The following is a 20,212-nucleotide window of genomic DNA, read 5'->3' as shown; positions in this document are numbered from 1 at the left end:
AGGAGGGCCTTCTTGTGCACCCGTTACCCCTGCTGGACTGCATCATCCTTCAGAATAATATTTCTGACATTTGAAGAGCAAGTCCCTTCAATGGAGGATATACCATCAGTAGGCACTCCCAAGATGGTTCCCAATACAGCCTCATCAATCACAAAGTCAACCCTATTTACCTTCAAGCAGATGTTATCATCCTCAACAGTGAACAGATTGGCATAGAAACTACGTACCTCGGCCTCATACACTTTGAGACTCTCATGTGTGAACGGATGTGTCCACTGTTGAAATTCACAAATTTCAACTAGTTGTCGCATTCCCGTCAGGTCAAAAATGTCAGGGGCAAAAGTTCTGCCCTAAAGCACTTTCTTTTTTTCTTAGAGTTTCCCGTCCAACATCCTTGGTCACATTGACCTTGGCCTTTTTCGAGGAACCAGGTTCCTCATTGGCGCCAGCCTTTCTCTTCACTGATTTTCTTACACTTTTTCTTTTTTAGTAGATTTCTCAGATGCCTTCTCAGTCACATTCTTCTCAAACACCTTTTCAGCACACTCTTCAACCACTTTCTCATCGGACTTGTCCACCGCAATGTTGCTAACTTCCATCACACTCTTCCATCACACTCACAGATGACTTTTTACTAGATTTTGGGACAGTAGGTTTTTGGGGGGATTTACGGATCAAGGGACTGGGTTCCTCATCCACCTCATCATCAATATTTACCACAAGAGCTGTAGGTACTACCTCGTCATGTACTAACTTGACACCCTTCATCAACCTCTTCCTCTTCTTTTCTTTCTTACTTTTCTTCAACACTGACTCAAGAGCTTCCTTCTTTTGCAGTCTAGTAGTGGGCCATTTAGGAGTGGGCGGTTTGGGAGTTGCCCTTTTACTCCTAGCACTAATGAAACTCGCAATAGCCATATTATCAGAGTCTTCTTCACTCCCTCCGTTTTCCTCCTCAGACGGAGATCTCATCTCGGGAGGAACAATGGCCAATGGCTCAGCATAGAAATAAGGAGAGGGAGCGGGATCAGTACTGACCTGGGGTTCTTTAGAAGAACATGGAGTTTCATCCCAAGCAGGAGCATAGGTCTCCTCTTGTGTGGAGGGATCGGGTCCCTCGGGAAGTTCCCCAGTAGTACTGTCTCGTGTCAGATTTTCGACAAGCACCAGTTCCTTTCCTTCCACCAGTAGACTATCACCTTCCCTCTTAGACCCATTTGGTTCAGACACGCCTTCATACTCACCAACTACACAACCCTCAGTAGTAATCGACAATATATTCTCTATAGCATCATGTTCTTGCAACCCCAAAGTAAACTCAGAGGGCATAGGAGAAGCATTACCTGTAGAATCAGCAACATTCAAATCAGGGCCTAGAGTAGTCCTTGCTGATGCATCACTGTTAAGACCCACTCCGTGTGGTATCTCAGAAGTTTCTTCCACTGGTAGACTAGAAATTTCTTGATTATCGTCTCTCTCAATTGTATCTTCTTCGACCATTTTTTCTGGCGAGGTAGAAGGAGAGGTCGTAGCCACAAACTTCTTGGGAGTTGAGGTTTTGCGACTCCGATGAGAAACAGTACTTGATTGATTTGGAGAAAAAATAGTGGGCGGTTGTGACTCTAACTCAAGGTTTGGACTGGGTGCGTAAGGGTCACAGGCTCTATTACCGGTGATTCAACAGATGAAGACGCAGTGGGGACAATGCTTGGGACATTTCTGGCTTCGAATTTTTTAGACATGGTGGGGTGTAGTAAGAGTTTATAGAAGAAGAGAGTGTTTGGTTGTTGGCGAAAAAGGGGAGTTTTGGTTGATGATGTGAACAGTTATGAAAGTGACCATGTGTGAATTTATTTAAAAAGAGATGAGGGACCGGTTAGGAACGGGTACCAATTATTTTAGTAGACGAGTCGTTTCATAAAGGGTAAGATGCTTGGGTTCAAACAAAGAGTAAAAGAAAAAGAAATTGACACATTAATGACGTGGCACTATTTTAGCCGTTAAAAAATTGTGGATGAGAGTATAGAGGAATTACTAACCTGTGTCACGGGAACCAGGTTCCCTGACAGATTTTGTAAATGTGAACTTCATCCTTTGACCAAAATGTGATACCATTAGCTACTTGTGTGCTCTGTAATCATCATGTGTGTCTACCTACAACGGTATAGAGATGAGTTAGACCTTGCCAGAAAACACATTTTAGTTTATTACCTGTTCTTTTCTTTCATAGCCAATCATCGAGGGACCAGGTCCTTAGCTTGATTTTACCAATCCAAGTGCCAGGCGATTCTTTTCAAAGTGCTCTCTACTCAGTGATTTGGTGAAGATATATGCAATTTGATCTTCTGTGCTTCAAAACTTCATGCAGATAAGCCTTTTTTCAATATTGTCTCTGAGGAAGTGATGTCGCACATCAATGTGCTTTGTTCTCTTGTGTTGAACTGGATTCTTTGCCATGTTGAGAGCACTGGTATTGTCACATAGTAAGGGCACACAATCATAGAACACACCAAAATCTTCCAGATGTTGCTTGATCCACAGCAATTGAGCACAGCAAGAAGCAACTGCCACATATTCAGATTCTGCAGTTGAAAAAGCCACTGAGTTTTATTTTCTTGTACCCCATGAGATTAGACATGAACCCAGAAAGTATTTCATGCCAGACGTTCTTTTCCTATCCACCAGATAACCAGCATAATCAGCATCAGCATACCCGATTAAATCAAAATTGTCGCCTGAGGGATAGTAGAGAACCAGGTCCTGCGTTCCTTTAAGATACCTCAAGATTCTCTTCGCATCCTTCATATGAGATTCCTTTGGATTAGATTGAAACCTGGCACAGAGTCCCACACTGAAAATAATATCTGGTCGGCTTGTTGTGAGATATAGGAGTGACCCGATGATACCTCTATTCATGGTCACATTCACAGGAGAACCAGGTTCATCCATGTCCAGACGAGTGGCAGTGGCAATAGGAGTATCAATGATCTTTGAGCTTTCCATTTCAAACCTCTTCAGAAGTTATTTGATGTACTTCTGCTGACTTATCATTGTGCCGTTAGGAGTTTGCTTGACTTGTAGACTCAAGAAGAAATTCAATTTCCCCATCATGCTCATTTCAAACTCGCTTCTCATAAGCCTTGTGAATTCCTCACACAGGGAATCTTTTGTTGCTCCGAAGATGATGTCATCAACATAGACTTGCACAATGAGCAGGTTTCAGAAATAAGACATTGTCAATTTTTCCTCTTGTAAAGCCATTTTCTAGTAGAAATTTGGATAATCTTTCATACCAAGCACGATGAGCCTGCTTTAGCCCATATAATTCCTTTCAAGTTTAAAGACATGATTAGGATGCTCATGACGCTCAGAGCCAGGTGGTTGCTTGACAAAGACTTCTTCTTTTAGAAAGCCATTCATAAATGTACTTTTGACATCCATTTGAAATAGTTTGAATTCCATATGAGATGCAAAGGCAATGAGGATTCTGATGGCCTCCATTAGAGCAACTGGAGTAAAGGTTTAATCATAGTCAATCCCTTCTTCCTGATTGTAGCCTTGAACTACTAGCCTTGCTTTGTTCCTTGTTGTGTTTCCAAACTCATCAAGTTTATTTCTAAATACCCACCTAGTTCCTATAATTGTTCTATCAGCAGGTCGTGGAACTAGATGCCATACACTGTTCCTCTCAAATTGATGGAGTTCTTCTTGCATAGCTGTAATCCAGTCAGCATCTTTCAATGCTTCCTTGATATTTTTGGGCTCAATCTGAGAAAGAAAGGCAGAGAAGGCAAGCTCGTTTCTTGACCTTGACCTCGTTTGAATACCTGAGTCAAGAGGAGTGATCACATTTTCAAGAGGGTGTGAACTTTTGTGCTTCCAGTTAGACACCTGAATCGCATTGTGAGAGGGTTCAGGTATTTCTGAACGTGATCCTTTGTTGTCGTGAGTTCTGTTTCTTAGCTCAGCATGTGGGGTTCCTTGGACAGCATCAACAACTCTATTCTCAGCTTCAATTGTTGTGATTGAGGAACCAGCTTCCTCCATATCAGTAGGATATAAAGCTACACCATCATTATTTGATTCCTTGACTTGACTCATCATGTCAGCCTTACCATTTGCCTTGTTTATGACTTCACCAGGAATAACTGACTGTTCTCCATCTTGATCAATCTTATCATGTGAATCTTTCCCACAAGGATGGTGAGATTCATCAAAGATCACATGTATGCTTTCCTCAACACATTGAGTTCTCTTGTTGTACACTTTGTAAGATTTGCTTTGTGATGAATAGCCCAGAAAAATTCCTTCATCACTTTTGGCATCGAATTTTCCAAGTGCTTCCTTGCCATTGTTGAGAACAAAACATTTGCAGCCAAATGTCCTTAAATGTGTCAGCTTGGGTTTCCTCCCGTTCAACAGTTCATACGGGATTTCGTTATGGAGGGACCTGATCATGCACCTGTTCACCAAGTAGCATGCAATGTTGATTGCTTCTGCCCAGAAATCTTTTGCAATGCCATTGTCAATCAACATTGTTCTTGCCATGTCTTCAAGAGTCCTATTTTTCCTCTCCACAACACCATTTTGTTGAGGTGTTCTTGGAGCTGAAAAATTATGAGTAATGCCATTTTCAGCACAAAATTCGTTGAATTTGGCATTGTAAAATTCTATGTCGTGATCAGACCTTATACATACTACCTTATGGCTCATCTTTACCTGGATCTTTTTCACAAATACAGTAAATACTTTAAGGGTTTCGTCCTTAGTTCTGAGAAACAGGGTCCAGGTGAATCTAGAATAATCGTCCACTATAACAAAAATGTACTTCTTTCATCCTCTACTTGGCACCCTCATAGGTCCACATAGATCCATATGAAAGAGATCAAGTGTCCTTGAGGTACTAACTTTCTTTTTCGATTTGAATGATGATCTGACTTGTTTTCCTTTTACGCATGCATCACACACCTTGTGATCCTTGAAGGTTGACTTGGGCAGGCCACGAACCAGGTCCTTCTTGACCAATTTGTTAAGCAACATAAAACTTGCATGACTCAATCTTCTATGCCACAGTTCAGCATCATTATCAACAGCGCTCAGACAACTAAGATCCCCATTTTGTAAGGACTCAAAATCAGCAACATAAATATTTTTGTATCTTTTAGCCACCAGAACCACCTCACCGTTCACAAGATTTATGACCGTGCATATTTTTGACACAAATTCCACTTTGTTTCCCTTGTCACAGATTTGGGAAACACTTAGCAGACTGTACTTCAATCCGTTCACATAGTATATATTTTCAATTGAGTGAGCAAGAGACTTCTCAATCCTTCCAACTCCTAGAATGTAACCTTTTTGCCATTTCCAAAGGGTACACTCCCTCATTGTGGGGCTTTGAGTGAAATGAAATCATTTGTGCTTTCAGTCATGTGTTTAGAGCATTCACTATCCATGTACCATTTTTGGCTGCTTCCTTTCACTGCTCCCTGTACAAGAAAATCAAGGGTTAGATTTAGGAACCCAAATAAGTTTGGGTCCCTCGTAGTGAGAAAAAGGGTGAATCAGACTTTTTCTTCTCCAGGCAGGCAATATACATTTTTTAGTGGAGGGACCAGGTTCCTTGGAAGTAGTTACATTTTCAACAAACACCTTGTTTTTCTGTTGGGACTGAATTCTAACCTTACAGTTTTCTTTAAAAGTGATCAGTGTTGCTACAGTGAGTACAAAGCCAGTTATCAGGGATAGTAACATACTTGTTATGTGGATTGTAGGGAGTCTTTTCTCTTTGGAACCGACTCCCTGCCTGTTCCCACCATTGCTTGTATACATGGCAGCAATTGTATCAGAGGGACCAGGTACACTTCAGAGATTTTTCGAGGTCACTTTTAACTCTGCCTAGGTCTTCTTGAAGTTGCTTGTTTCTTTCAAGTTCTGCACACAGACTAGATTTCACAGTTTGGGGTTCATTTTCAAGTTTAATATGTGCCTCACTTGTAACTTCCTTTCCCTTTTGGCTGATCTCATGCCCACCTTCCCTTTTTAGTTGCTCAATTGTTTCCTTTAGGTCCACGACTACTACTAATAAGTCATCTCTCTCTTGCTCTATGCTAGCAATCTTTTCGGTTAGAGCTTCTTTATCATTTTTTAAGCACTCAATTGTCTCTTTAAAATCGACCACGACAACCACTAGATCATCCCTCTCATGTTCTATTTCTCCTAATTCCACAGTTAATGCATTTTTATCATTTATAAGACTATGATAAGCATCAATTAAAATATTTTCCAAAGATATAAGCTTTTTCTGAGAGTAGGACTTCAAATTTCTTTGAACGTCCAGAAAGTTTACCTCATCATCCTCTTCATCATCGTCCGATTTTGCCATCAGGGCAAAGATAGAGTCATATTCAACTGTTTCACTCTCTACTGCCATCATGGAGTTGTCACCTTGTTCATCATCCTCTCCTGATTCGCTGAAGGAGTCTCTACATGCAGCAAGAGCTTGCTTCACAACATTGTCAGCGGCATCTTTTCTCTTGAATCGTTTGTCAGGAACCGGGTTCCTCTTGACTACTTTGTTTGTGTTGTGTTTGTACTGATCTTTCTTGAGGAGGGGGGCAATCCTTGATGAAATATCCTGGCTTCCCACACTTATGGCATAGGTCATAGCCTCTTAGATTGTTAGAGCTGCCCCTTTTTGGAATACCTCCATTTCTGCGAATCATTTTCTGAAATCTCTTTGTCAGATAAGCCATATCAGCATCCTCACCACTTGAGTCATTTTTATATGTTTTGAGGACCAGGTTCTTCTCCCTTTTGGGCTCTCTTCTCTTATTATCCTTCTTTTTATTCATCTCATAAGTTTTCAGATTGCCAATGAGTTCATCAATGGTCAGCTTCTACAGATCCTTTGCCTCTGTGATAGCATTTACTTTGCTTTCCCAGGATCCAGGTAATACGCTGGGTATTTTTCTGACAAACTTGTTTCTTGAAATGATTTCTCCCAGAGAATGAAGCTCATTGATGATAGAAGTGAAACGAGTTTGCATGTCCTGGATGGACTCATCGTCGTTCATACTGAATAGCTTATACTCAGTGGTTAGTATATCAATATTCAACTGTTTGACTTGAGTAGTCCTTTCGTGTGCTGTTTGGAGAGCTTCCCAGATCTCCTTGGCAGATTAGCAGGCAGAAATCCGGTTGTATTCGTCTGATCCAATACCACAGACGAGGATCTTTTTGGCTTGGAAGTTCTTCTCTATAGCCTTTCTGTCAGCATCGTTGTATTCTTTCCTAGTCTTGGGAACTAACATTGTTGGTTCTCCAGTGGTCTTCATAGGAACAAAAGGACCATCACAGATGATATCCCAAAGTTTTGAGTCCTCAGCCATGATAAAATTATGCATCCTTGTCTTCCACCATCCATAGTATTGGCCATTAAATCATGGTGGTCTCTAGGTTGATTGACCTTCTTCAAAGTTTGGTGGAGCAGCCATGAGTATCCTTTCTAGGTGTTAGCCTGATAAAAAGAACCTGCTCTGATACCAATTAATAGAAACTAAGGGTCCACCAAACTATACAGAGAACTAGCTTGTCTATCAGTTTCTACATAACGCACGCACACAACAGTAAGTAAATGACACAGTAGAGTTTTACGTGAACAACTCCCAGCTCACGGGATTAAAAATCACGATCTATATTTATAGGATTTCAACTTTACAAGTGAGCAAACTTCAGATTACAAACTGTTGTAACCTAGAAATTAACCTCTTAATCCCTCACTAACTTGTAACAACTTTATTACAAGCCCCTTTGTAATAACTCTATTACAAAGATTACAACTCGACTAACTCTAGCCAAGACACAAACATATGGTTTATGATTTTACAAGGGTTGCCTACACAATGCTTCTAACTAAGCTAAGTAGGAATTATAAGTAAATTATTTTGCCAAAGGTGCTACACAACTAAGGACATATGATGACTCAATGCAGGAAACTGGTCCTTCGTTATGTTGCTCTTTGTTCTTGACTCCTTGAATATCACTTGCAAGTTGGCAATACACTTGAGAGAGAGCTTGATCGATTCTGAGTGTGCAAGTGTATTGTTTTTGCTTTGCTTCATGTTAATATTACATAAGTGACATCACTTGAATGATGCAAACATGTTTGGTACAAAGGTATTCCCTATAAAGTGATTGCTCCATTGTTTGCACTGTTGTGTGTGTGCAGAGGAACAGTTACAGTCACTTTACAGCTGTGGGGAGCTGACTGGTACTGTCAGCAAGGGAACTGATGTCGATTTGTTCCCTCTGTTGTTTCTTGGACTCTGAAAGTTGGAGCATGTCCCAGACTTGAGACTTGTTGGTCTTTGAGCACTCAGAGGATGTGGAACAGGTTCCTCGTCTGGTTCTTAACACTAAATTTGTCAGATCATCAAAAAATAGCAAGACACATAACTTATCAAGAAATATGTGTGTATTTATATATAAAATGTTGAGGTCAAAGGAAAAGTTGTTTCAAATAGCAATAGCGTCTTATAAAGTGGAATAGAAGGAGTAACAGTATTTAGTAATTAAAATCAATATGTAGAAAGAAAAGAAAAATCTGCTGGTGACGGCTGTATTGGTAAAAATTGAACTCTGACACGTCAATCTTCACATGAAGTACTTACAGTTTGGTGACCCCTTCCCAGAAAAATAAGCATTGTGTCTCGGTGAAGCATCCCAAAAGATGGTTTTGGGGGCTAACCGATGAAGCCATGATCCGGAACTTGACTTGGTCTTCAACTGCCCCCGTGATGCAAGGGATTAGCTCATGCCCACTATGCCAGATTTGCCACCTACAACCGGCTCTCGGCAGTTCATAACTACTTGGAGTGACGTGCGGGAGTGGAGATGATTATGTGAAGATAATCATGGGAACTTTATGCGTAGGCTATAAATACCTCCATTCTTTTGACTTGTACAATTCATTCACAATCAACTGAACTTATTCTTTACTCAAATGCTAAAGCTATTGCATTATTGTTGGACAATTCTTCTTGATTTTGCAAGCATTGTGGCTCACAATGATAATCAATAAGATTCTTATCTTTTATTTGCTTAATTTCATTAATCTATTCACATCTGTATTAGCTTGATTCTACAATTCAATTCGATTGAACTTCAATTCGAACCGATTGCTAGTGACCTCGTTAAAAATGAATATAATATTAACTGTAGTACTAAGGTTATCATCTTTGACAATTGGGTTGTTCGGACTCCCTCCAAATCCACGTACGTTCTTTCTATACTTCTGTCACTTCAAAACTGAAATTAGCGAATCTGCCACTTTGTACTACTTCTCACTTGGAGAGCATGTCAAAGTAACTAAAGTAGAATCTGACTCATTCAAGAAGAGCACACATAAATATCCAATTATTACTTTAAAAATATCGTTCAACAATTCGCTCAAGTAAAGTCTCTGAGAATCTTAGACAACGAATCTGTTAGCTATGCATTAAATCCGTCCTTGTTCTGTACAGCAAATATGTGAGTGATGTTCAGAACTAGTTGCTCACGCATCAATTATGTACAAATATGATTGTGTAATCCAACTATAACATCACACTCCCGCCTCTAAAGAAAAATGAGGCAGAGTGCAACACTCTAGCAAGCCTAACTTGACCACCAACTCAATAGCCTGAAAGAAATAGCAAAGAGATGACACTTAAGAGGGAGGGAGATGGAAGGTAAATTGGGACATTAATTGTGGAAACAGATGGAAGTTACCCACTGATGCTGCCAAATTTATTTCCGGCATGGTCTTTTTACCTGCAAAGCTCCGTATCTCAAGTATATATGGGGGTCCAATCCAAATTGTTGACAAGTCTCAACCACATCACTGCTGTTTCCACCCAAATCAAGTTCTGTATTGAGAAGGCTTGCCTCTCAGCCAACATGAGTTTGTCGCCTGTTTGAAATAGTTCTTAGTAATCTAAATTTTGTAACCTGGCTGAGCAGAGGTTACAGTAATGTTCATGGGAGAAAACTTACTTTAAACTTGTTCTCCTTCAAAGATTCCAATGATTCAGCAAGCTCTACTTGTTGTGATGCTGTTGCAAGAAGTGCCTAAGACCATGAAGGTTTAGTTCCACTTGTCAATGATAAATAAATAACTCAGCAACTGGACAAATGAATAATATCTCAAAACAGTTCATGGGCCAGTACCTTCTTCGTCCTTTGCAAGTCGTACTCTATGAACTTTATTCGGTCCATTGAATCAAGCAGCATAAGGTCTTTTTCAGGAGGAATTTTTGTAGGTTTCTTCAACAAATCAGCCACCACCTCCTCTAAATGTTGCAACCTCTGACAGCATGGATGGAGGAGATCTTCCTTTTTCGGGGAAGAAACAATTTGCTCGGCAGAACTTGCACTCACTGATCTCTGCCCGTTTCCAAATCTGTTTGCATCATTGTTCTTCACAAATAACCTACCCACCCCACGAAACAAGAAATATATCCATGCAAGTGATTTGACCATCATATCAATCATCAAGCCAACGATAGATTTCTCAGGCGACCTTCGCTGTAGTGCTACAGTAGCCCTATCTGTTGCAGAGAGAAAAAACAATTAGATGTATGAGACCACAGTGAAGCTTCTTTTCAAAACAAAGCAAAATCCTGTACAAATTCTCACATAAAAAAAGGTGAACAAACAAATCAGTATAAAAAAGCTCCCTTTCCTCTTGAAAGGAAAGGCGAAATGATGCATGAGACAGGAAGATTTTGCCCAAAAAAAAAAAAAAAAAAACTGAAAGCATCTTTTAGAAAGCTCTTTAGAACTGCATAAACATTTAATGTACTATAAGTGCAACAACTCCTAAACCACTGACTCAAATTTTTAATAACCCTAGAGGAGATGATAGCATTCAGGTTTTGTGCCAAAGTCGCACACTGGAAATTATGTCTATTCTACAACGCATCAGATAAAACAACTCCATCATCGCATCCAACTGCAGAAGAAGCATTATTTTCTTCTAAAAGGAATTGCATAGTGAAGTGGCAAAAAAGAAAAGGTGTCAATAATTTCCTAGCATTAAATAAGATTTCAATAAAGCAACCTCTAATAAGATCCAAGTGCATTTCTTCCTCTTAAAATGATTAAAAGCCTTCGGATAATTCTCTCTACTAGCAACATATACAAAACTTAATCTAACCTAACAGAAGTGTTAGGATTACTTGTTTCAACAACCAATCATATTGTGCTACGGGAGCTCAGCCAACTATGATGACCAACACTGAGCTGTCACATGGCCTAGAACCATGCTTATATTAAAGAAACAAGGCAACATGTCCTAAGTAAATTTGAGACATGACGGATACCACACATTAACAGCAAAATGTACTCTGGTAAAGGAAAGACCAGCTGGCTAATGCAAAATGAAACTCACTGATTGACCATAGAAATCAAAGCTCTTACTTGGAGAACTTAAATCCTCAGCTGTAGGCATCGGCCCATGATCTTCTTGAATTAAATTGCCGAATGAAACAGATCTCCTGGTTGGTCCCTAAAGAAATCAAGCAGGAGACATGAATATACAACTATAATGGAGAAACATAAAACACTGGGCGTATGAAAGTCACGAGTTTGAGGTGGAAAAAATTTAAACATGTTTCTGTATTATGTTGTAGATCGCAATTGACAACCAACCAATAGAGAACCAGATTCTGCAAATCTGGTTATAAGCATCCTCAGCATATAGGGCTATAATTGCATCAAATAACGTCTGCATATAGCATAATAATAAAGACGAAACACCATTACTCTCTCTATCCCATTAAACGGTGACTACTTTCACTTTCCATCTCAAAAAAAGTACAATGTTATTTTCTTTTTTGGTAAGTAGAAGTTATAGTAAAATGTTTGAATAGATTATTATATTTAATTTGGTAGAAAAATGTTAAAATAATAGTTTATAATATGAAAAGGTATAGCACTCAACTAAGTTGCTCGGCCTCGGGTGCGGGTGTCTGATACGGGCGCGGATCTAGAGGTCAGATCCTTCATGATCTAAATTTAAAGATTCGGGGATACAGATCCATGTACGGATACGGGTGCGGGGATTCCGCTAAAAATAATTCAATTATTTAAAAATAGAGTTATAAAAATATGTCGATATTATGAGACATTATGTGGAAAACTTACAAGGTATTCCGAGAAGGAAAAAACATTGAACAAGAGTAGAATTTTAGGAGATAAAAAGGAAAAGGACTGGCATATAAATTTATATATACAAGGTATTCCATTTTCTTCCATATCACCCTAGCTTTTGATTTGTTTTCAAAAATCATTGTATCTGTCCCAAATTTCTCCGTTGATTTTGGTCAAAGTATCCAAAATCAGTTGACCAGATCCGACACGGATCCCACACCCACGTCGTGTCGATGCGGCACTGAAAGTAAAGAGTCCGAGCAACTTAGGCCCTCAGGGCTTTGGTTCAATGACAAAAGTAGAATACATGGGATATGCAATAATAGGCGCATATCACCAGTTTGATTCTTGCCGGGAAACCAAGTGTGGTATTTAAGTGAGAAGGGTAGGATGGGCCGAGCGAATTTCAAAATTGGAAACATCGGATTTTTCGGTTATCAAAAAAGATAAAAAGGTATGGTTATTTGGTAAGACGCACAAATCAAGTTATACTATTATTTCATATTGAATTGAATTCTTGGAGGGAGAAATTTCAGTTTTAGGGTGTTGAAACATAGTAAGATATTTAAGTAATTAAAAGTGTGTTGTCTCTAAAAGCTTAAACTTTTAGATGATATGGTCACACACTTGAAATGGTATCAAGGGAGGTCCTGGGTTCGAGTCTCACCACCCAAAAAGAAAAAGAATTCCACGTGTTTGGTCAGGAAAAAGAATAAGGCCCACACATGAGGGGGCGTGTTGAAACATAAGATATTTAAGTAATTTAAAGTGCTCTCTCTCTAACAGCTTAAACTTTATGAGATGGTCGCACACTTCGACATCTAAAAGGTAAAATTTAGGATGAACCAAAAAAGAACTAGTTTATTTTTATTGGGGCTAGAGGAAGTAAATTCAAAGGGGTATACTCCTGCTATGGCACATGCAAAATCATATCTGCAAATTCACATGTATGATGCATCTGTTATATCTTTCTTTACTGGGAAACTGTTCCTAAAGAGTGATTGCTCGGTTTTCTCACTGCCTTCCCTTCTATAATACACGAAAGCTAATAGAACACCCTAGCTAACTTGCTGGTCAAATGTCCCACATATATCACAAATGATGACGAAACAGCTTAGGAAATAGAGAAAACTCAAACATAGATGTTCTCAACTTAGCATAAACATGGATCAAGAGCTGGTAAGGGGCAAACAGAATCTTGTTACTCACTTTGTCAGAAAGTGGTTTTGATTGGATGATACTGTAAGCAGAGACCCCCACTTCCATTTCAGTTTCTGCAGACCCAATCTCGTCGCCTAATAACTGAGCAGAGAATACTGGTCTCAAACACGATGCATCTCTAAGATAACTGGAAAGGCAGAGAGCAGTGCAGCTAAGCCACTATAATACCTGAGGCGAAACAGGTTTGATTTCGATATCACTATCAGAGAAGCTAGTTATTCTCCTGGGATAAAGCGCTTCACCATGTAATGCAAGGACCAGCTGCAAGGGTTTTTGGCATGAAAAAGTGAGAAATGTCTGACGACGGATTATTACACAAAAACATGTGATGAATATGATTTCTACAGACAAAGACCACACCTTCATCAGTTCTGGATCATTCCAGGGTCCTTTGTTAGACCTAAGACACCCACCTGGATTTGGGCATGAGCAGGTTCCTCCAAGAAAATCTGGCAATTGGCTGTTAAAACCAATGTACATAATGAAGGAATGACACTGTTTATTCAATAATCATACTTTTGCAATATAGAAAATGACATTTTAGCAGCCATTGGTATACCTGGGGTCTATGACTTCTGCTAAGTTACTCTGGAATTTGTTTCCCAATACCTGTTAATTAAACAGAGGCGATCATTATAAGTTTCACATTACCCTCAAGGACAACCATGCAGATAGTGGAAATTCTTTTACATGTATCTTCGCTGTTGTCCTTGGATCAAGAAATCCTTTAGCAGTATTCCAAAGAAATCTGAATCCATTTCCAGCATTGACAATGAACATCTGGTGCAATGTCTGCAGAAGAAAAAATTGTTAACAAAGGATCAAATGATTAAAAGGAATTATGATTTACTATTCAGAACTGAAACTGAGGCACCTCTGGGTAGTTGTCGCCATCTATTTTCTGCATGCGCATGACCAAATCATGGGCAAGCTTCCCAAAACTCCTCCAATTCTACATGATCACAAAAAAGGATGTTGTATATCAAATATGGAAACTAATGAAGCTTAGGTTGAATATCAAGTAAATCAATACCGACCAGTCCTTGAACATCCAAAATTGTAGTAGATGAATCTATATGCCTCCTAGCTGCAATCGAACATGCTGGAAATTTTTCAGCAAAAGTCCTTTCAAACCCTTGGATGTGATACTTCAAGAACCTTTCTATTGTGGTAACATTCATAAGTTTAGTAGGTTCAATCTTGCCAAGTCTTTCAATATAGACAGGCCGTCCCCCTTTGTCTACACCATGGTAACCATGAGGGTAATGACGCTGAACTTCCTCATATTCCTCATACTCAAAATCCTAAACATTTCCAGAGTTTACATCAGAATTTATACACCTAAAAGACAAGAAGATGTGCCAAAATTTAAATTGTCAAAAGCTTTTTGTTATGTATGTATTCAAGATTTAGGACAGCAGGGAACACTGGACGAAGAAGCAGAGAGAAAAAGAGAGGAGATAGAGAGTGCATAGATGTTCATATCTGATACTGCTTGAGACTTCAGTCTTTAGGATTCTAAACAAAAGATTGTTGTAATTCATTCAAGAAATATTAAAAAATAGAAGGGTAGAAGAGGAACAACCCCAATTGTCTTTCTACAAACTTTACAAATATTAGCCTGAATGATGATAGTATTTCATATCAATAGAAACATAAATGAATAGCACTTGGCTTTGAGGCCTTAAGGGTCAAGAAAAAAAATTCCGGTTTAATGGGTTGTTGGAGGGGGATGGAGAACAAAAAAAGTCACTCCCTTATGGATGCGGGCTATGGAGGAATATCTTGAACGGGTGAGAAGAGTTTAATAGGAATGATATCATTCAGGGTGGGTGATGAAAGCAGGAGAAGTTTTTTGGAGGCACAAGTCCTGCGGAAACAACACATTTCCTAATATGTTCAAAATTTTAGGGTATGCGAGTCCAAGGGATACAGAGGCTACAAGATTGAGAAGTTCATTGGGATTTGAGGGGGGGAGGGGGGGTAATGGTGTTATTCTATTATGTCTTATTATGAAAATTTCTTGGGCAGGGAAGAGTCAAGTTTTTTCAAATCTCTTTGTATGGAACCCGTTGATGTGCTTTTGTTACTATCTTCTTGTTGTTACTACTTTTTCCATGTCCTTTTCATAACTTTATTTCCTTTGCTTTGTTGCTACGACTATGTTGAGTCAGGGTCTACCGGAAGCAGGCTCTCTTGTGGGTAAGGTCTGCGTACACACTACCCTCCCCAGACCCACTTGTGGGATTCCATTAGGTTTTTTGTTGTTGTTCTTGTTTTGTATGGAACCCGAAAGTTCCTAGAAAGGTGTGTTTTGTCGCCTGGCTAGCTGCCCGAGGGGAGAGGGTGATCTTAACGGCTGAGAATTGGAGAAGGAGGAAGATTCCATGTGTCAGTTAGTGGTTTATGGGTAAATGTTCAGGAGACGACGTGGATCACCTTCTTCTTGCACTGCGTTTCGGTTGTTGTGGGAAGTACTAGGATGGTTTGGTCTTCAATATGTGATGTCAGACTCAACCAAAGAAGTTATGTTCAGTTGGACCTCTAGAAGACCAAAAAGAAGACACCGGAGGGCATGGAATGTTGCTCCACTTACACTTACATAGATTACGAGAGACAGAAATCAGAGAGTTTTTTAGGGAATAGAGAAGGATTTTGTACGGTTGAGGAATAACATCTTTTCCCTTTGTTGCACCCATGAGCTCCTACTTGTTGCAATTACCTTTTCTTTTCGGTCGTTCTCTAGCCGAGGGTATATCGGAAACAGCCTCTCTGCCCTTTCAGGGGTAGTGGTAAGGCTGCGTACATCTTACCCTCCCCAAACCCCACTTGTGGGAAACTACTGGGTTTGTTGTTGTTGTTGTTGTTGTTGCACCCATGAGGTCCCAATAAGCATAAAAGGTTGGGTATTGTTCGTAGAAAATCATATTTTTCTAGTTTTTGGTATACTTCTTGTATATGGGCAATTTTTTCCTTTTCCTTATAAACTTGGATTACTTTATCAAAAACAAAAATTCCAATTTAACATCAATTGTTGAAATCAAATCATAACAATGCCACAGCTCCAGACAATTTCTTCAGACTCTGTGGGGGAAAAGTGGGGAAGGACTAATACATTAAAAACAAGAAATGAAAAGGGTCATCAAATAAAAATTCTATGCTGCATAGAGATTTGACAGTTTTCAACCGTTACATACAAAACAGCAATACAAATTGGAGCACTTTAGCATATTGGCCCCTTAGAGAAATTGCTAATGTTATAAAGATGCCAAACAGTTACTTTAATCATTTTAAAATACTACACTAGAAACGATGTCCAGAGAATGCTTTAGTAGGGAGTTTTGGTAATAATAGTTCAAAACATCATCATTTGCCTCAATTCTCATCAGATCTAGAACTCTGTACAGCTTATGAGCAACAAAAAACTTATTGTTTTCTAGCTAAAGCAAAATACAGCAATATGCACGTAAATTGCATGCAACAGAACTCTACCTGTATAATAGTGTCTACTCCTTGTTCTTTCCTCCAGTTGAGCATTTCAGACCACATTAGCATGGCCTTATCAAGGTCAAATTTCCTTGCCTTTAAGAACCTGCAATCGACCCAAATATGCTTTCAATATGAAAAAAGAAGCAATGCGACTAGGGAACTTGAATCACATGGCCTTACCATGTATGAAAAAACAACAACGATCCTCTTATTTAAAAAGCATCTATATTTCCAAACTGTTATGGAGAAAGAGAAGAGAAGAAATTAAGCAACATCTACGTGCAAAGAATAATTGTCAAAGAAATAAGATTTGACGAACAAGAGCAGAAAGAATTACGAAGAGGTACTTCTAAGGAAAGAAAATTTGGAGCACTATGTTCTTTATCTTGTCTGCCATCAAAGAAAATATGCTGCCATGAGAAGAAATTGAACACTTTCCTATTCGGCTACTGTATAAGCTTCAGGGTTCAAGTATCATAATGTAACACAAAGAATAGGTCTGTACCAAAAACTATGGTCTCAAAAGCAACACTCACAACAAAGAAACCTCTTATTGGTAAAGGTAGGATTTCACCAAGATTAAAAGCTGTAAACATGGAAAACTAAGCTTAGTTATCAAGCTTACCAAACTCTTTACTCTTTATTGAGATAAATGCAATAACTTTGAAAATAAATTAGCTATAGTTTTCCATATTATTGCTTTATGCTTGTATTTCAAAAGGAGGCCTCTAAACAAAGTCTTTATATTCTAAAAATGTCGAAGAAGTCTACCTCCATTCCTCAAAAAGGCTAGCTCTGCAAATTATTCGCAAGCTACATGGATTATAGTCAGGAAGATTATGCGAAACTCTTGCAGGTAGATGATTTATATTAATATATACCCTACTAGATTTTGGTAATCAACAGATGAGTTCTTCTTGTATGGATAGAAAAGGAGATATACTATCTAGACAAGAAAAACAGCTCGGGTCAAGCATATCTGTTCCTTATATAGTTTTAAACATGCACCGCAGACCCTAGGTGTGATGCCCCGAAGTAATATGCTTATTTCAGGAAACGATCTTATAAATGGAGGTAATACTCATTAAAAGGTTTCTATATCCAAATTCAAGACCCTTCCACCATCTGTACTATATTCTCTGAAGAGAGATCATGCTTCTATAAAATAGAAGACTTTGGTACTCTCCCCTCTTGGTTTGGTTTCTTTTTTTTTTTTTTTTTTTTTGATGAAGTAATTTGTTGCATTAAAAGAGAAGGCATCAAGAAGATGCAAGATTACAAGGAGCTACTTACAGGAAGCAGAAATACAAAAATAACAAAAGTGAGTTGCTAGCCCCTATACAATGTCTCAATCCAGGACAAGAGTGCTAGCAAACTCCAAAAAGTGTTCTTCCCTCATGATTTCATTACCTCAATGGAAGCAGATATGATAGTTCTTCTCCTTCAAATTCTTTTTAGTCAAAAGAACAAGAGAAAAAGCACTAAACACTTGTTATTTAACCTTTTTGATTGTCTTACTTTCTCAAGAGAAATGGATGACCCTTCATGTTAGGATCAAGCAAAACTTAATAAGGTCTTTATTTTCCTTAAAACTCTATATTCACCGAAGATTAAGCTCAGACCAAGTTGCAGAAAAAGGGAAAGGGTCCAACCCCATCCAAATTAATCCCCAAGATCATCCAATTCACCCAGAGCATTGGAAGCTCAAAGAACGTGAATTTTGTTAAAGAAGGAAGAAATGTGCCATTGCATCCTCCCAAGCTCCCCCGTGCAACCGCATCTCAAATCTTTGTTGGCGATATTATTTACGACCCCCTCAAACATATATACTGTAGATTCATATCATCAACAATTCGAGTTACAAGGGTACAGTAAAGTAACACTAGCGACTATTGGCCCAATTGGATTCATTGGCAGAGCTTTAAGAAAGGCATTGCGATACGTTTAGAGACTATGCTTACTGATGGCCCCTCCAAAAGAAAATTTTCATATTGATATTTACTTATTCTTTTGTTTGAAAGCGTAGGGTTAGGTTTTCAGCTGAAGTGCAAGTTACCTCAACATAGTATGATAATCATCATGACGAGTGGGAAGGAGATCCTTTTCCAACAAGGCCTGGCGAAATGAATTCACAGCCTCCTCTTCCTTCTCGTCTCGAAAATCTTCAGTGGAAATGGAAGCAAATCGGCAATGAGCGACTCGTTTACTAGTACGTCTTTTGAGGGAATGCGTTAGCTTTGTGGAAGCATTCATTGCCCTTTTCTTCAAAGATCTGATCCGAGTTCTTCTCTTCTCGTCCTCAGATGGCTCAAAATAATATCTCTTCGTTCGTTCGTGATCATGTACTCCAACAATTTCTAAAAATCATAAAAATCAAAGGAGTAAAATTAGAAATATGTGCAGCTGAATCCAAATTGATCCAAATTATTGCAAATTTGACACGAAAATACCTGGCATTATGCTTATCAAATCCGATTATACCGTGATTTTGACAAAAAAAATCCAGTTCTTCAATTCTGAATTATATCGTGAATCTGCACAAATCAAAAATAGAATCGGTACCGAAAAAGTAACGTTAACGCATAAATTCCAGATCTTCAGACAGATCAGTGCCGAGCATAGAAGCAATGAAAAGAAGAAGATCAATAACGCAAACGAATAAAACTTAACCATTGGAACGTTTTTCACATGATTAACAAACGAATATCAGCTCTTTCATGTGTATACCTTACAGAGGATGAATGCCACATACACACGGAATGTAGATGATCAATTCTCTCTCTCTCTCTCCTCTCTCTAGGATCTTCTATACAGTGTACGTGTATATATATTCTAGAAACGGCGTAAGCTAAAGCTAACTTTGCTTTCTAGTTACTCTCTGTCTATATATATTTCTCTCACTGTGTTGTGGGAAAGTACGAATCTCGTGAAAGCGTCGATTACGTTACTTTCCTTTTACGAGGAGTGGGGGACTCTTTCTCTCACTTGAATTTTTAATTTCTCTCTCTAGTAGAGAGAATAATAAGAATGGAGAAGTAATTGTGTTGTTAAGTGGGGTATAGTTGCAGATAACGAGTGCCTTGGTATTGTCATTAAAATGGAAAAGGAGGGGGGCATAACGCATAAGAAGTAGCGTACAACGGCCGCGTCGGTGGTGGGGGAAGCTGTGTGTTCCGCCACAATTTGCCTTTTCGCGCCGGCTTTGTTGGCAGATGTTGTGACTTTCCAGGGCCAACAATTAACGTTGCCGTTAGTCGATAACGGAACGGGATGCTGCTTTTTATTAGTGCGCTTCAGATTAGGCCTCTTT

At 39.0% G+C, this 20,212-nt stretch overlaps 3 protein-coding genes across 6 annotated transcripts; all 3 read right to left on the bottom strand.

The window, feature by feature from the left end:
• Window positions 1–4,833: 4,833 nt before the first annotated feature.
• On the bottom strand, window positions 4,834–5,388 carry LOC142173452 (putative mitochondrial protein AtMg00300). The gene has a single exon (XM_075239045.1). It carries the CDS (start codon window positions 5,386–5,388, stop codon window positions 4,834–4,836), a length of 555 nt encoding a protein of 184 aa, XP_075095146.1.
• A 1,511-nt stretch (window positions 5,389–6,899) lies between these two features.
• On the bottom strand, window positions 6,900–7,391 carry LOC142173451 (uncharacterized). Its single transcript, XM_075239044.1, has 2 exons — window positions 7,223–7,391; window positions 6,900–7,147 (listed from the first exon to the last, which is right to left on the bottom strand). The coding sequence occupies exons 1-2, from the start codon at window positions 7,389–7,391 to the stop codon at window positions 6,900–6,902; spliced, it is 417 nt and encodes a 138-aa protein (XP_075095145.1).
• Window positions 7,392–9,389: 1,998 nt separating this feature from the next.
• On the bottom strand, window positions 9,390–19,966 carry LOC107819130 (phosphatidylinositol/phosphatidylcholine transfer protein SFH9). Of its 4 annotated transcripts, none has more exons than XM_075237684.1 (16): window positions 19,630–19,966; window positions 19,353–19,436; window positions 18,959–19,259; window positions 16,906–17,138; window positions 14,451–14,717; window positions 14,288–14,365; window positions 14,104–14,205; window positions 13,973–14,022; window positions 13,774–13,873; window positions 13,582–13,674; window positions 13,402–13,494; window positions 11,461–11,548; window positions 10,210–10,589; window positions 10,036–10,110; window positions 9,814–9,952; window positions 9,390–9,682 (listed from the first exon to the last, which is right to left on the bottom strand). In XM_075237684.1, exons 4-15 carry the CDS (start codon window positions 16,966–16,968, stop codon window positions 9,902–9,904), a joined length of 1,440 nt encoding a protein of 479 aa, XP_075093785.1. In that variant the 5' UTR covers window positions 16,969–17,138; window positions 18,959–19,259; window positions 19,353–19,436; window positions 19,630–19,966; the 3' UTR covers window positions 9,390–9,682; window positions 9,814–9,901. The 4 variants fall into 4 exon arrangements, with proteins under 4 accessions (XP_075093785.1, XP_016500701.1, XP_016500700.1 ...); XM_016645215.2 differs by having other exon boundaries at window positions 9,772–9,952; window positions 16,906–17,005; XM_016645214.2 differs by having other exon boundaries at window positions 16,906–17,005.
• Window positions 19,967–20,212: the final 246 nt, after the last annotated feature.

Source organism: Nicotiana tabacum, chromosome 19 (genome assembly GCF_000715075.1).
Source record: "Nicotiana tabacum cultivar K326 chromosome 19, ASM71507v2, whole genome shotgun sequence".
NCBI classification, from domain to species: domain Eukaryota; kingdom Viridiplantae; phylum Streptophyta; class Magnoliopsida; order Solanales; family Solanaceae; genus Nicotiana; species Nicotiana tabacum.
Note: the sequence above shows the minus strand (reverse complement) of the source record. Positions and strands in the feature narration are given on the sequence as shown.

What these genes read in the sequence shown, in the direction of transcription:
- LOC107819130 (XM_016645215.2), bottom strand. An exon ending in ATGGCGACAACTACCCAGAG is followed by an intron (nt 14,206 to 14,287) that starts GTGCCTCAGTTT and finishes TTTCTTCTGCAG; the next exon opens with ACATTGCACCAGATGTTCAT. An exon ending in CAAAACCACTTTCTGACAAA is followed by an intron (nt 11,549 to 13,401) that starts GTGAGTAACAAG and finishes TGATTTCTTTAG; the next exon opens with GGACCAACCAGGAGATCTGT.
- LOC142173451 (XM_075239044.1), bottom strand. Translation starts at nt 7,391, where the DNA reads ATGGCTGAGGACTCAAAACTTTGGGATATCATCTGTGATGGTCCTTTT. An exon ending in CAAAAAGATCCTCGTCTGTG is followed by an intron (nt 7,148 to 7,222) that starts GTATTGGATCAG and finishes CTCTCCAAACAG; the next exon opens with CACACGAAAGGACTACTCAA.
- LOC142173452 (XM_075239045.1), bottom strand. Translation starts at nt 5,388, where the DNA reads ATGAGGGAGTGTACCCTTTGGAAATGGCAAAAAGGTTACATTCTAGGA.